This window comes from Myxine glutinosa, chromosome 12, assembly GCF_964187855.1.
Source record: "Myxine glutinosa chromosome 12, kmMyxGlut1.1, whole genome shotgun sequence".
Lineage (NCBI taxonomy): Eukaryota > Metazoa > Chordata > Myxini > Myxiniformes > Myxinidae > Myxine > Myxine glutinosa.
Genome location: NC_136272.1, coordinates 75,659,333 through 75,675,310, shown reverse-complemented (window position 1 = coordinate 75,675,310; position 15,978 = coordinate 75,659,333). Strand labels below are relative to the sequence as shown.

General features: G+C 42.9%; 1 protein-coding gene across 4 annotated transcripts in view; it reads left to right on the top strand.

Annotated features, from left to right (window-relative positions):
- Window positions 1-15,978, top strand: part of DDHD1 (DDHD domain containing 1) — a 44,861-nt gene that overhangs the window by 14,209 nt on the left and 14,674 nt on the right. For all 4 annotated transcript variants that reach the window (XR_013620945.1, XR_013620946.1, XM_068103241.2 and 1 more), the window contains exons 5-10: window positions 1,989-2,098; window positions 7,262-7,368; window positions 7,978-8,270; window positions 10,095-10,170; window positions 10,475-10,624; window positions 12,354-12,612. Coding sequence is in view for 2 of the 4 variants with exons in the window: in XM_068103241.2 (XP_067959342.2) it covers window positions 1,989-2,098; window positions 7,262-7,368; window positions 7,978-8,270; window positions 10,095-10,170; window positions 10,475-10,624; window positions 12,354-12,612 (995 nt within the window). In the remaining 2 variants the exon portion in view is untranslated. The remainder of the gene's footprint in view (window positions 1-1,988; window positions 2,099-7,261; window positions 7,369-7,977; window positions 8,271-10,094; window positions 10,171-10,474; window positions 10,625-12,353; window positions 12,613-15,978) is intronic.

The window sequence follows — 15,978 nt, the reverse complement described above, 5'->3', positions numbered from 1 at the left end:
TTAAAGTTGAAGAAGTTTGATATTGTTTGTACAGTTGTCGTTTTAAACACCAGCTTATCACTTACTCGAGCCCATTAACTGCATCTTTGGCTTGCTGGTACTAATGAAGCAAGCGGCCAAAGCCAAGTCTGCACTCAAAGCTTACTGCATGTGATGCGTGTATGTCGGGAAACGATGACAAAGAACCACCAACGTAAATTATCACTGTGACTGCATTACTGATTCGGTTGGTTTTAATGTTGTTTTCTTTTGGGGTAATATAGGATTGAATTATGTGCCTTGGAAAATTGTGTAGTATTATCCTCGTCCTTGTTTTTATATGGAAAATCACATATTGTCACACAATTTAAGGGAAAATTATGTAGTATGATCCTGCTCCGAGCATTCCACATCTCAGACATGCCAGACTTGTTCCAATTAATATATACATTTTAATCTTTTGGGGGTTTTTTTCTCTTTCAAATTAGTTAATATAGAGTTTAAATAGTTACTCCTTATTGCTTGCGTCAGTTCATTGTAAGTGAACATGAAAGAATAATAAATCGAACATTACATTAAGACGAAATATCTAATGCTTATAAACTTCTTTCTTTTTTACATTCCGTTTTAAAAAATTGTTGTTATTGATGTGTTGTTGTAGGCTTGATTTATTATTGATAAAGGAAGGTGTTATTACATCCGCCACCGAAGGTGGATGGAGGTTATGTTTTCGTGTATGTTTGTCTGTGAACAGGATATCTCAAAAGGTTGTGGACGGATTCGGACGAAATTTGGTGGAGAGGTAGTAGATGTAACGTGGACAAAATGATTTGATTTTGGTTAAGATCCGGATACTAGAAGTTTTAAAGTGATTCTTCACCATTGGGGGGCAGGGCCTAAAACTACATATATCGGGCTATCTCAAAAAGTTATGGACGGATTCGGATGAAACTTGGTGGAGAGGTTGCATATGTGACAAGGAAGAATTCATTCAATTTTGGTGAAGATCTGGATCAGGCTACTATAATGTTTTAAGTGATTCTTCACTATTGAGTGATAGGGCTAACATCAACATATAGCAGGATATCTCAAAAAGTTGTGGATTTGGACAAAACTTGGTGGACAGATTGGGTATGGGACAAGACTGAATCGATTCGATTTTAGTGACGATCTGAATATGGATTCGGATTCAAGAATTGTTTAATTTTTCAAAGTGATTCTTCACCATTGAGAGATTGGATGAAAAGTGATATATAACATGGTATTTTAAAAAGTTATGGGCGAATTATGAATAAACTTGGTGGATGAGTTGGTTAGGTGGCAAGAACAAGCCAATTTGATTTTGGTTCAGGTCCGTATCCAGATCCGGCCTATCAGTGGGATAAGGATACAAAACGTAAAGTGTTCATCCTGGCGGAGGTGTCAAGATGTGGCTGTTTTCACTAAAACTAGCATTCAAGACTAGTCGCTTCGCTGACAGGAATACCAATCTTTGTGTAATTGCAAAAAAAACAATAACAGATTTTGTTAATAGGGAAAAAATAAAATTAGACGGTGTATAGATATTGGTCTAGCTACACATTCAGAGAGCGAAATTATTAATAGGATATTCATCACAGCCTTTTTACATGCTGAATTGCGAATAATATACAAATATATATATAATTCCCCGCCTCCCCCCCCCCACCTCCCGCCCCCCGCCCTCCCCTCTCCTGAAGTTGCAAAATTCAGTTCTTATTGAATCATGAATAATACACCACACTGGACGTAACACTATAATGCCGTATTACTACACCGGTAAGACGGCATTTGTCATCCTGACGCCTAGCATCTGGCATTCAGCTCATCACCTACGGACATGAGATAGTCACATCTATGGGTTATGGTGTTAATCTGCCATTAATAAAGCGACAGCTGTTAAGTTTGGGGATGAACGATGAGGATGTTTGGTGCAATAATAAATATCAATCAATATAAAATAATATTTGATTAAAAAAATTGTCTATCAGTTTGCGTGAAGCAGTGCGCAGAATGGAGGAAAAGCACCACAAGGGGGAAAAACGGAGGCGTGTTGAGTTCCTGCCTGTTGAGTGGCGGTCAAAACTTTCGCTTGATGGAGGTGAGTTTATGAATATATTGTACACTTCTCCTTTCCTATAACATCCCCAGGCGCTGCATGACGTCATTGCCGGGCCCGGGGGCCCGGCGATGATGCACCCTGAAAGGGAGTACTCAGTTTTAACTCCATTTGTTTTCTTGTTTGTTGGTTTGTCCAGGTGATATCTCAGCCATCCTTTGAGTTGGGAAGCTGAAATTTGGGCACAATAGTGAGCACATACTTTGGCAAAAATGGTATTTTTATTTTTTGATCAATCAATTAATTGATTAATTATTTAATTATTATCGATTTATTAAGTACTTATTTATTTTCTTTCTCATCTGGGCATTATCTCAGGCACCTTTTGATCTAGGAAGCTGATATTTGGACATGAAAATGACCAAGTGATATGGCTATAAATGGTATTTTTGGTTTATTGATTCATCAATTAATCGATTAATTATTTAATTAATCATTAATTACTTGGTTGATTAATTTTCAAGAAGTTACAGATTCGGATCAAACACTGGTGGTTTAGTTATGCTATTAGCCAATTGATTAAGAAATTATTTTACAATTATTTATTTTAGTTGCGTAATTAATCAATCAATTGATCAATCAATTATTGTGCACTGCTCTCTCTCAATTGCGTCTCCATGTGCTGCGCTGGAGGATACAACACACAACAACATGCATTTTAAGGCCATTTTCCCTGCTGGAGCGGGGGTTAGCCTTGCTGTCCCCATGACAATCTTCTCCATTTTCCCTATTTTCTGCATCTCTCCTTGTTAACCCCCTTGCCCGCATTTCTTCTTCCACCATCTTTAGCCAAGTCTTTCTCGGTCTTCCCCGTCCCCTACTTCCTTCTACATTCATTTCCATCACTCTTCTCAACCAGTCACTTTCATCCTTCCTCAACACATGACCAAACCATCTCAACCTGTTCCTCTTCACAGTATCAATCACAGGCTCTATTCCCATCATCTTTCGCAATTCATCATTTGTCTTCCTCTCTCTCAACGATACTCCGCACATCCACCGAACCATTCGCATTTCCACCCTTTCCAGCCTTCGTTGCTGCTCGACATTCATGACCCATGTCTCGCTCCCATAAATCATAACACTTCTCACACATGCAGCATACACCTTTCCCTTCAGCTTCAACGACACCCCTCCTCATCAGCACGCCGCTGAGTTCCCGAAACTTCTTCCATGCACATCTCACTCTAACAACCGTTGCCGAGTCTGATCCACCTTCTCCAGTCAGCATGTCTCCGAGATAGCAAAATGTTTTCACACCTTCCAACTTCGCGCCGTCTCCAAGATCCAACTCAACATTTCTTCCATCTGCAGCTCCCTCTGTGCACACCTTACATTTGAATGTAGCTGGCACACTGGTTAAGGACCCTCTCAGACCACTACATTTTTGATGAACCCACTCAGCGCACATTGTACATAGAATGGAGTTCACTCCGACACCCTTCCTGCACACAGCACATGGCCACTTCCCAGTTCTTTGCACCTCACCACATGCTTTACCACTTGCCATCACCTTCATCTTTCCTATATTCACCTTCAGACCTTTTGTCTCCATACATTCCTTCCACTTGTTCATCTTTTCCTTCAGTCCATCCATACTTTCCGCAATCAACACCAGATCATCTGCATACAACAACTCCCACGGTAAACCCTCCTTTACGTTCTGAGCCAGCACCTCCATCACAGCTACAAATAGTAGTGGACTTGGTACCGACCCCTGATGCACTCCCACCTTCACCTCAAACTCACCACTGTTCCCGTCCTTCGTCCTTACAGCTGTGCGCGCTCTTTTGTACATTGCCATCACTACTCTGATCAACCATTCCTCCACTTCTAACTTCCTCAATGCCCATGTCAATACTGGAGGATGTGTTATTTATTTATTTGGCATGGGGGCAGTGTGCTTTGAATGTAGCTCTACTTGTTGTTTTTATTCAGTCTGATATACACCTCCACGTTTCTAATTAAAATATGTACTTTTCCATGTACGTTACTTTTTTTTTATCTGCAATATGGGACTTTCAAAATGATTGATGAATGCTAAATGAGGCCTTTTGCTAGCGCTTGTGCTTTGTGTGCATTTTCAGTGACTCGGTTATGTCTCCGGGCACTTTTACCCTGCCGATGCAAGCGTAACGTAACATCTGCATTTAAAATAGTCTTTTTAACATCATTTTCAGCATTTAGACGAAAGAGTGGCAATTTTAAAATGGTTAACCATAATTGTTCTGTTCCTAAATGCAAATTGGATTCAGGGAAATATATAGAAAATATGAGGAATATCCATGGAAGAGAGGTGCTGTGTTAATACCATTTCTGTTAGATTAGAACAAGCCAGCAATGGCAGTGGAGACAACACGTGTGTTTGTGTATGCACGTGCGTGCACACACACACACACACACACACACACACACACACACACACACACACACACACACACACACACACACGCTTTTCATTTTACCAATAGATGCAGAAATTTAGTATAATTTATCTTGTGGTTCCGGAACCAAACCAAAAAAAATGTAATTATATTTATGACGGCCCTTACAGCTCGTAAAACTCCCACTCCTACTCCCATCCCTTGCACCCAAACATGATTAATAGTAAATATTGTCGCGCAACTCCGATTATCACCAGAGTTGCGGATGCCGATCATGAAGGCTTTACTCCCGAGGCGAAAACTCAATGGCGGATTCCAAAACCAAAAGCTACCCCAAGCGCGCGGGATGAAGGGAAGCGGCGAGAGCTACCGCAGCCTTAGCTGTTAAATCAATCACCCGGAAAACTGCGTTCAGGAATATGTACAAAAATAATGCAAGGGTTTATTAAGGGAAAAACAAGGACAGGAAAAAGCACGCGCCGGTAATAAAATATCCTAAATCGGGATCCCGCACACCAGATATCAAATACAAACAGGGGATTATGAATTAATGAAAAGAATCACATTCGTTGTGCAAAATGTAATCGCGGATGCGGCCTTATCTCGTCCCTGTCGTCGCGTTCTTGGCTGCCGTCCAACACGGCCCCACTCGGCCGCCACCAGGCCTCGCCCGAAGTACCACAGCAACGCGAAGGCCCGATCGCACACCACGAGGTCCCTCGCTCCAAGTGCCACAAGGTCCCGCAGCAGGACAGCGAGCTCCACTCGGGCTACACCTCAGCCCCACTCGGGTCGGGATCTCTGAACGACTTGACCGGGCTGCTCAAAACAACTCCTCGTATCGACTCGACTGCGCAATGGGGCTCGGCAACTGGCGTTCAGCAACTCCCTATGGCTCAACTGATCTCCTCCTGCGAACTGCAATGGCGTTCAGCAACTGCTCTGGATCAACTGCCAACTCTGCCTGTGCGCACCTCAAACGAACTGCCCCACTCAACTCGTGCGCACCTCAAACGAACTCTCCCGTAAAAATGGCGCTTGGAGCTCGTTAATCTCGATCTTCTTCATCACGTCAGCCCTGGCGCGCTGCCAACCAATCAGATCCTCCACCAACTCGCTGGCTCGCCCGGTGCATGCCCACTGTGCCACTCTCACTCTCGTTCTCTGTTCCTTGGTGTTATAGCATGCGCTATGCGAGGTGGATAGGCCCGTCGGAGGTGCAAATGGCGGCGGCCATTATCGGCGGTGTCCTGGCCTGGTTTCTTCCTAAGTCATGTCAGGGAGGAGGGCGTTATTAATGTTGTACTAAGGGATCCGGCCGTAAAACATTGCTTCAAAAAGGGGACCAAAAAACAACAACAACCACGGTCCCCAAAAAAGGCCAACCCCCGCTTGTGGGGAAAAATGGCCTCTAAAGGTGGTTTAAGGGATCCTAACTAAGTGTCTAAGCTCTAAGTGGTGTGCAGTGCCAAAATGGACAGAGGTTTGGCTAACCAGGTGAGGACACACAGGGGCTTATTCTTAATCCCTACACTACCTATCACTCAAATCTCCTGGTAGATTCACAATTATACATCTTAACCGACAAAACGCCTACACATGACTTATTACCGAAAGTGTTCCTTACCGCGGCATCTCGAAGCATGTTACCTACTCAGATCTATTCTGCTCTTTATATCACTACCCAAATTCATAACAATATCATGATTTTAAACTTACCCCGTGCATTGACAAGCCCAGGTATGACCTTCCCATTGGTGCTAGGAAGCAACTAAACCAGATACGGTGTCTTCCTGTAGGAAGTCTACCTGAATGCTGGTAATGACGGCATCGTCTTTCCAATTACAGACATCCATTAGATAAATTGCCAAGCCTGTATTGATAACACGAGCTAATCCCACAAGGTCCAAAGTCCACTTGCTGACGGGGATGATTTTGGAGGTTGGGTAGCACACTCGTCCACAACCCGTCCATGGGCCTTGCACGGGCCCACATAGTGGGGAGTGTTTGCAGTACAGGTGCAACATACTGTATCAACTTTTTGGGCGAGTTGATCGGAAAGTTCTACAAATCTTTTGTTGTGCAGTGGCATACCCCTTTCTCTTCGGTACTTTTCCAATTATGTTTGGATTACTTTACCAGCTTTGTGAGCCATTTTATGTAACAATCCTTAGCCGGCATGCATGATATACATTTGGCCACCCTGATGAACCTCGTTCCTATGAGTTTCTGCACATACACGCTGAGATGGATTACGTCATTTTGAAAGTCCCGTATTCCTCCACGCCCCACTTTATTTCTTCATTTTCCAGTATATTTCATTGCTCATGTCTGTTTATATCTTCAATAGTCCATCCCATTGTGGTTCTTTTGCATATTGTAGGAACTATGTCAACTTGCAAACAATTTCTTCTGAGGGTTGTTGTCTTTGGTAATTTCAAGGAACAATTTCTACTAATGTACCACCTTCATCCCCTGTTGATTCTAATTCAGGTGATGAAGATTATTTTAGGGATGGGGGAGGGGAGAGGGGTGAAAGAACAAAATTTAGTGTAGCCATGAACAAGCAATGATGAGAACGAAGGACTGGAGATGAGGTAGCAGTAACATTGAGAGGAAGAGTACATGCAAAGCGATTCATCAATTTTCATGTTTGGAAACCATCAAATTAAATTAAGACCCAACATGTTATCTCCACTCTTTACAGAAGTGTTTTCTTTTTCTTTCCTTCCCAATCATGGTTATCTGGTACATCTACCAGATACAGTTGACTCCATTACGCTTGACAAAGTTCGAGGATTACGAGACATGTTGAACAGCAGTGCTATGGACATCTTGTATTACACCAGCCCACTGTATCGTGATGAGGTGAGGCATCGTATTTGACATTGTATCTGTGAGGTGTGTTTGGTGTGAAGCTTGATTTAGCTGGGTCTTTTATTGGGTGGGGAGGGGGCATGATTCACCTCTATCCTGACGATATAATCCTACTGATCCTAAGTTTAGGTCACGTCCGCATTTTATAGAAGATTTGCACTTCCAATTGAAGACCATAGAATTATAACCAGGCTAAGTCACCTTTTATTTTTTTCCCCGTTCTTCACGTTTTTCACGTTTTTCAAAATATTTTTCACGTTTTTCTCGAAATGACTAAAATGTGACTTAGCCTGGTTATAATTCTATGGTCTTCAATTAATCTGACACACATCATGCAATTGCATATAATATATATACAGTGCATTCAGAAAGTATTCAGACCGTATTCAATACATTTTAAAAATATATATATTGTATATATATATATATATATGTATTGTTATATTTTTAAAAACTCAACCTTTTTAACAAGTGTCGTCAATATTTAATTTTGCTTGGGAATGTGCACTGCAAAAGTGGCACCGGGCTAGTTCAACTGCATACTTCCTCCTCTCTTTCCCTTTTCCCTCATCCTCTCCCTTTCTCTTCTCCCTATTGCAGATCATAAAAGGCTTGCAGTGTGAGCTGAATCGTCTGTACAGACAGTTCTGTTCGCGGAATGTCCACTTTGAGGAGAGTGGTGGCTGTGTATCTCTTGTCGCACACTCCCTTGGATGTGTCATTGCGTACGACATAATGACCAGTTTGAATCCCTTGGAGGTGTATGAGCGCATGCTGCATCATAGTGCGAGTGAAACGGGGGCTGCTGTCGATAACACAGATGAGGCAGGAGCACCGTGGATGAGCTACGAGAAACGACGTATACTAGAAGAATTGTGCAAGACTCGCAAAAGGTACGAGTTGATCACACTATAATTTGAGAAGAGTCGGTGTCTTTTGGTTTGTGTGTTTGACTACAATGCATCCCTGAACTGCTGAATGTAATTAGTTCAAAGTTAGTGGTTGTACTCGGGGTGCGCACATGAATGTTTCAGGCAATAAACAAAATTGGGGTTCAGAGTACGGGGAGGACCGCGATGCTGTTTTTGTAAACATAGCGCTGCTCTCGTTGAGGGGATATTACAAGTCATATTACAATGCATCAATTCTGGGGGAATTAACTTGTCTGTATGGATGGGTTATTTTAATATTATTATTATTTTTGGAAACAGAATCGAGGCTTGTGTAAGAGCTAACACATTGAACATGAAAACATGCACAGACACATAAAACATAAAATGAAGGGAGCGGGAGACGAGGGGGAGAGAGGGAAGCACACAAGCACAACAATAGTAGAGAACAGGGACGTCGGTAGATCTGTGGAAAGGGGAGGGCTGGGGAGGAAGGAGGGGTACACGGTATAAAGCAAATGAACACAACTAGGAATTTCAGGAAAGAGGTAGATTTGGTGTGTTTTAACAGGGGTAGAAAATATCAAGGTTTTGGATGGGGGAAGATGAGATGGTGGTGAACAGCTGTTTTAAAGACCTGGAGGGTGGAGAGGGATTGAAGAGAGTGTGGGAGTTTGTTCCAGAGGCGGGAGTAAAGAAGAATGAAAGAGTGAAGGTGAGCATAGAGTCTTGATTTTGACAGTTTCACCAGAAGAGGGTTCTGGCAGATCTTGTGCATCCTGCAGGAATATTTGGAGGACAGAGCACAGATAGAGCTGGGGGAGCTAGGCCAGAGAGGAGTCTGTAGAAGACAGAAAGACTGCCAACAACCTGCCTGTGGTGACAGAAAGAAAGGCCCTCAGAATCGGCTTCATCGCGGGAGATTCCACTGATTCTGAATGCTTTGGTTTCAACCGCGTGAAGCCAAGCTAGGTGTGAGGCAGGAGCACCAACCCAGAAGGGAGAGCAGTATTCCATTGAGCTGTGGATGAAAGCTTTGTATGTGGTGAGGAGCTCAAAAGTGGCCAGAAAATTTTGTTGTTAAAGAAGAATTTTGACGGCAGTTTATAGCTGGTCCAAGATTCAAACCCCGTCTCGACAGCTCAGAGGCGAGTGTGCATACCTCTAGACCATCCTGGCAGCCCCAGATATAATGGAGAGTATTTTAAAAAAATTATTTCTGCATATTTTTGAGGCTCATGGAGCATCTGCTTAATCTAGAACATGCATGCACACACCTCTGCCTGCCCTAGGCATGAAGGAACACTAACCAAAGTAGGGAAACTCACCTCAATCAGTTAGCAGTTTTACATACATTTCCTCGGGGGGGGGGGGGGGGGGGGCAGTGAGGTTGGCATTGATTGCTGGTGGAAGTTGATGATCCAAAATCTTTCATAAGAACTAGGTGATTGTCAGAAACCTGGCTGAATTCCAAAATTATTGTCCTAATGTGCAGAGGGGGCATTGCATCAGCAGCGCAGCCACACCTCAGTAATTATGTAACCAGTGACAGAATTAATTATCCAATCTCAGTCCATTTTGCATTTGGTAAATGTCAATAATGTAGTTATTTGGTCAATATCTAATGCCACTCTACATGGTGGTTGACTCTCAGTGCTGTCAGAACAACTTGGAATGGGCACGAAAATGCTAGTACCTCGGAAAAGGTAGCACCACAAAAAACAGCCCTAACTGGATAGGAAATGAATAAATAAAATAGCTAAGATGTTTTGGATTATATCTAAATTTATCCCTGGCTTCTCAACCCCTCCTCTATAATTCACCCAGAATGGAGCACCTGGAGCATCAATTGCTTGGAGCGAGTCGACTTATGACCAGCAGATCCCTTACTCTAAACTTCCAGGTCAGGCCAGAGATTGCCAAAAGCCATAATTATGATGAGAGACCTTAATTACACAGTTGCTGAGAAAATTGTTAATATTTGTTTTTCCAGAGTATATTCCCCCCCTCCCTGCCCCCCTCCCTCCACTCACCCGTCCACTCTCGCCCTAAAGTGTAGTTACCTCTGGGCGACGTACTGATTTGAAAACTATAATTTGGCAAATTTTGTTTTGGATATTTCGTCATCATAATCTTCATATAGCAAATTTGTTGTAGATCAATCCTTCCCTTTAGCATAATCCATCCTTCTTTCTTTGCACCCACAGGTGGCAAACTTTTTCTGCATGGGATCACCACTTGCTGTCTACCTGGCACTGCGTGGCGTGAGGCCTGGAAGTAATGGCTTTCATTCCCATATTGTCCCAAGTGATGCTTGCCGAAGGCTTTTAAACATCTTCCACCCCACTGACCCCGTGGTGTGTCTCTTTCCTATGGCACATTGCCTTTAAATATCTTATCACAAATAATTATAACTTTGTATTTTTTTTTTTTTTTGGTTTGTTTGATCTTGTAAATATTTCAAGTGTTTGTTTGTGCGTTTGAACGTTACTCTTTCACGGCCGAAACGTAGCACCTAGAAGGGAAAAACTTTGGGTGTAGGCACTTCAGAATCTTGGCAAGGATTAAGCTACTGCACATTGGCCTTTGACGTCTGTTTTGAGGCCACAAAAGGCCGCTATGAAGTGTATATTGGGATGCGGGGTCAGCCGATGGCCCACAAACAAACAAACAACAACAACAACAACATGCATTTTAAGGCCATTTTCCCAGCCAGAACGGGGGTTAGCCTTGCGGTCCCCATGACAATCTTCTCCATTTTGCCCTATTTTCTGCATCTCCCCTTGTTAACCCCCTTGCCCGCATTTCTTCTTCCACCATCTTTAGCCAAGTCTTTCTCGGTCTTCCCCGTCCTCGACTTCCTTCTAAATTCATTTCCATCACTCTTCTCAACCAGTCACTTTCATCCTTCCTCAACACATGACCAAACCATCTCAACCTGTTCCTCTTCACAGCATCAATTCCCATCATCTTTCGCAATTCATCATTTGTCTTCCTCTCTCTCAACGATACTCTGCACATCCACCGAACCATTTGCATTTCCACCCTTTCCAGCCTTCGTTGCTGCTCTACGTTCATTACCCATGTCTCGCTCCCATAAATCATAACACTTCTCACACATGCAGCATACACCTTTCCCTTCAGCTTCAACGACACTCGCCTCCTCATCAGCACGCCACTCAGTTCCCGAAACTTCTTCCATGCACATCTCACTCTTGCAACCGTTTCCGAGTCTGATCCACCTTCTCCATTCAGCATGTCTCTGAGGTAGCAAAATGTTTTCACACCTTCCAGCTTCACGCCATGTCCAAGATCCAACTCAACATTTCCTCCATCTGCAGCTCCCTCTGTGCACACCTTACATTTGAATGTAGCTGCCACACTGGTTAATGACCCTCTCAAACCACTACATTTTTGATGAACCCACTCAGCGCACATTGTACATTGAATAGAGTTCACTCCGACACCCTTCCTGCACACAGCACATGGCCACTTCATAGTTCTTTCCACCTCACCACATGCTTTATGACTTGCCATCACCTTCGTCTTTCCTATATTCACCTTCAGACCTTTTGTCTCCACAAAACGATGGCCCACAAACAAAAGGTAATAATGAGGTGAATACCTCCATAGCTTTTCAATGTCCAACATCCCGAAACCAACGCCAGGAAAAGCTCACCCGGCCGGGCAGCGCCGGGTCGCCCCTCTAGTGCCAAATAAATTTTAAAGCATTGAGGCACTGAATTAAATTAGAGATGACCGCGTTGTGAATTTTTTTGGAGATCTGAAGATAATTTGATAAAATGATCTCGTCAGATCCCAGTCCTCGGAAATTTTTGTGAGAGTGTGCGACTGTGCGTCTAATACCTACCCATGCTGGCACTGAGCTTCATTCCACATTATCTCTTTTCCCCACCTCCCTTCACTCATTCAACATTTGGGGAAAATGTGGCTGTAATTTTTCTGGCACAGTGTGATTGTTTCAGGGTTGGAGCAAAAAACCTTTGAAACGCACGTTTGTACATAAGATTAAGGATTATCGAAGCAAATACTGTACTAATTGCATTATCATAATGTACTTGCCAGGCATACAGATTGGAGCCGCTAATTCTCCGCCACTATCAGAACGTCCAGCCAGTACAGATCCACTGGAGCAATGCAATGAACAGAACCCCGTACGATCAGCTCCGGCCTGTATACCTCGCACCAGGGCCACGTGCCGCACGGGAACCGCCAGCGACAACCTGGGAACCTGAGAGCCCATGTAGTCCCGGAGGAACACCCATGCAGCCACGGAGGAACTATGGAGAGTCACTTACAAGCTTGGGCAAGGCAGGGATTCTGGGTAAGTGAGATAAGTTGGTTTACCTTAACGTTTGCACTGCTGTATTTATCTGTGTTAATCTTATGATCTGGAGATTTTATGTTGTTTTTTTAAAATCTACCCTGTGATGAAACTTCGTTCTTTTATCGCTTGCATGCAATCGTACTTTATATTCTTATTCCTGCTTTTTCATTATTTAAAAGTCTGTATTAATTTTAAATAATTACGTGGTAATTAAATAATTCCACTGAATGTTTGGTGAACTTTAAATCCCAGCTGCTACTGGAATGTACTAACATCACGACATCTCCGTCACTTTGCCTTTTCCATGAGCCTCGATCTTGGAGATAAAAAAGCGAATTTAAGTATAATTTGAATCGCTTTTTAATTGGAAAGTGCTTGGTATTTGTTTTGCACAATGCGCAAAAGTTTGGCACAGAGTTGTGTGAAGTAGGGCAGTTGATTATTTTTAGATTGCATTTGATAGGCATCAAAAGATAGAGCGAATAGATGGCTATAGATGTCTGGGTTAAGTAGGCAGGTTGAACTGGATGCATGTTTCATCCCGATTTGTGCCCCATTCCCCTCTTCTCCTCCCCACATGAGTTTGTTCCCTCAAAATCCGACACTATCCCACATCCCAATGACAGAGCCCCCTTGTTTTTACAGTGTAGCCGTAGGGCAGTGCTGTCTAGAACGGCGTTTGTCTGTCCGAATGTATGTATGTATGTCCCTCACAAACGTACACCAATCGGAGGTGAGGATCTGGTCACATGACAGGGGGACAGCGTTTAGTAACCATTACAGTTGTATATTTTTCTGAAAGGAAATGTAATAACCTTCTGTGGAACTTTTTGGGGTCCCAGCTTGTGTCAAAAGGTTGGTGGATTTCAGACCAGATCCAATATGACCGACTGGCGGCCATTTTATTACTTAAACGTGTCCCCCAACCATTTCCCGGACATGCATGGACCGATTTTGTTCAAACTTGGCACAGGCACAGCACTTGATGGCATACACATGCTCTTCACTTTATTTTGCGATCTGATTAAAGATGGCAGAATGGCAGCCATTTTAGTTGTTAAAAATACCCGGTATTGAACACGTCCTCAATCAGTTCTCGGAGATGGATTTGTCAATCTTGTTCAAACTTGGCACACAGATAAAGAACGATGGCTTACATATGCACATTATTTGTTTTTGAGATGAGATCAAAGATGGTCGACTGGTGGCCATTTTGTTACTTAAACGTGTCCCCAACCATTTATCCGACATGCATTGACTGGTTTTGTTCAAACATTGCACAAATACAATATAAGAGAGTATACATATGCGAAATAATCTGTTTTGTAATCCAACCAGAAATGGTTGACTGGCAGCCTTTGACTCAGTAGAGCAAAATTACTAAAACCATGGGGGCTGTGACATTTTATGTCTTTTTTTCCTTGTTATATTATGCAATATAACAAATCCGTCCATCAGATGAATGTGAAGCTGGTGACCCGGCTGCCACCATTGATTGCTGGTGGATGTTAAGGTTCCCATGGTGGGGAGATGTTGCCAACACCCTAGTCAAATTTCTGCCCTAAGCAGATCTGACCTGGACAGGAGATAAGCATCTGTATAAATACCAACATGGTGCCCATATGATCCTCAGTCGTAGCATAGATCAGATCAGGTTATGCAAGTAGCCTGGTGATCCCAATTTGTACACACTGTCTGAATAGGTTGTATAATAATTTGAAGTCCTGGTTATATTCTTGGGGAAGCAATGGCACAAGTCCAGTGAGTTGCACAGCATTTGCCTTTGCCAACAATGCTTTTCTTTCCAGTATGAAACAAACTTTGTGAAGCAATTTTTCTTTTCAGTTCTCAATTATTACAAAACAAAACTTTACAAAAGTCATACCTAGCTCAGCGCTCAGGATCCGTTCAGTAAAAGAGAGTGCTAATCGAAAATGCTGTAAAGGGGTCATCATACCATCTATATATATAAAACTGTGTGTGTGTGTGTGTGTGTGTGTGTGTGTGTGTGTGTGTGTGTGTGTGTGTGTGTGTGTGTGTGTGTGTGTGTGTGTGTGTGTGTGTGTGTGTGTGTGTGTGTGTGTGTGTGTGTGTGTGTGTGTGTGTGTTGTTACCGATAGACTCCTAAACGGAGAGGCTTACGTGCTTGATATTTGACATAGACATGGCCATTGAGCGTGGGACGAACATGGCCGAACTCAAAATATTTGACGATCCATATTTTTTATTCATATTTACCTCAGCGCACGGAATCAGAGCAGGTGGGCGCTGATTCGCTCAGAGGGATCACGATATGACGCTATGAACGCTATGACGCTATGAAAAAAAAAATCGCTATGACGCTATGAACGATATGACGCTATGACGCTATGAAAAAAAAAAAGACGCTATGAAACGCTATGACGCTATGACGCTATGAAAAAAAAAATCGCTATGACGCTATGAACGCTATGAACGCTATGACGCTATGATGCTATGAACGCTATGAACGCTATGAACGCTATGAACGCTATGACGCTATGACGCTATGAAAAAAAAAAATCGCTATGACGCTATGAAAAAAAAAATTGCTCGCTTTGCCAAGGGGCTCGCTCCCCCCCCCCCCCGTTCCCCTCCCCTCCCCCGCCCGGCAATGCCGGGTACTTCTGCTAGTTGTTTATATGGAGATGTGTTGCAGACCGCGTGATGCTCTCTTTTAAGAGAGATGGGGGGAAGGTGGGGAGATTTATTACCACCACCTTGTAGAAAAGTTCATATATAGGGGTGCCCTACATCTGGCAATTAAAATACATTTACCTATTCATTTAGCTGTATGAATCAATTTGGCGCCCATTTAAACGAACGTTTCTAGAGCATTACTTGGTTCCTCCTAAAAACACAAGTGTAGTCCAGCATGCACACCAGATTTTTTTTGAATGCCCTTTATTTTCTATTGTTTGGCATTTTCTACAAGCTATGGAATGCTATGGAATGCCCTTCTTTTCTATAGTTTGCCCCATAGTACATACCATATAAAGGGGCCTTTTGTGTGCCCCTGGTATTTTTCCCCCAAGAATATCCCTTCTTTTCTATAGTTTACCACGTGCGACATACCATATAAAGGGGCCTTTTGTGTGCCCCTGGTATTTTTCCCCCAAGAATATCCCTTCTTTTCTATAGTTTACCACGTGCGACATACCATATAAAGGGGCCTTTTGTGTGCCCCTGGTATTTTTCCCAATAATATATTTTTAATTCAGATGAGTTGAGCGGTCCTTTATTACCTCCACCACCGAAGGTGGATGGAGGTTATGTTTTCACATATGTCTATCTATGTTTGTGAACAGGATATCTCAAAAAGTTGTGGACGATTCGGATGAAATT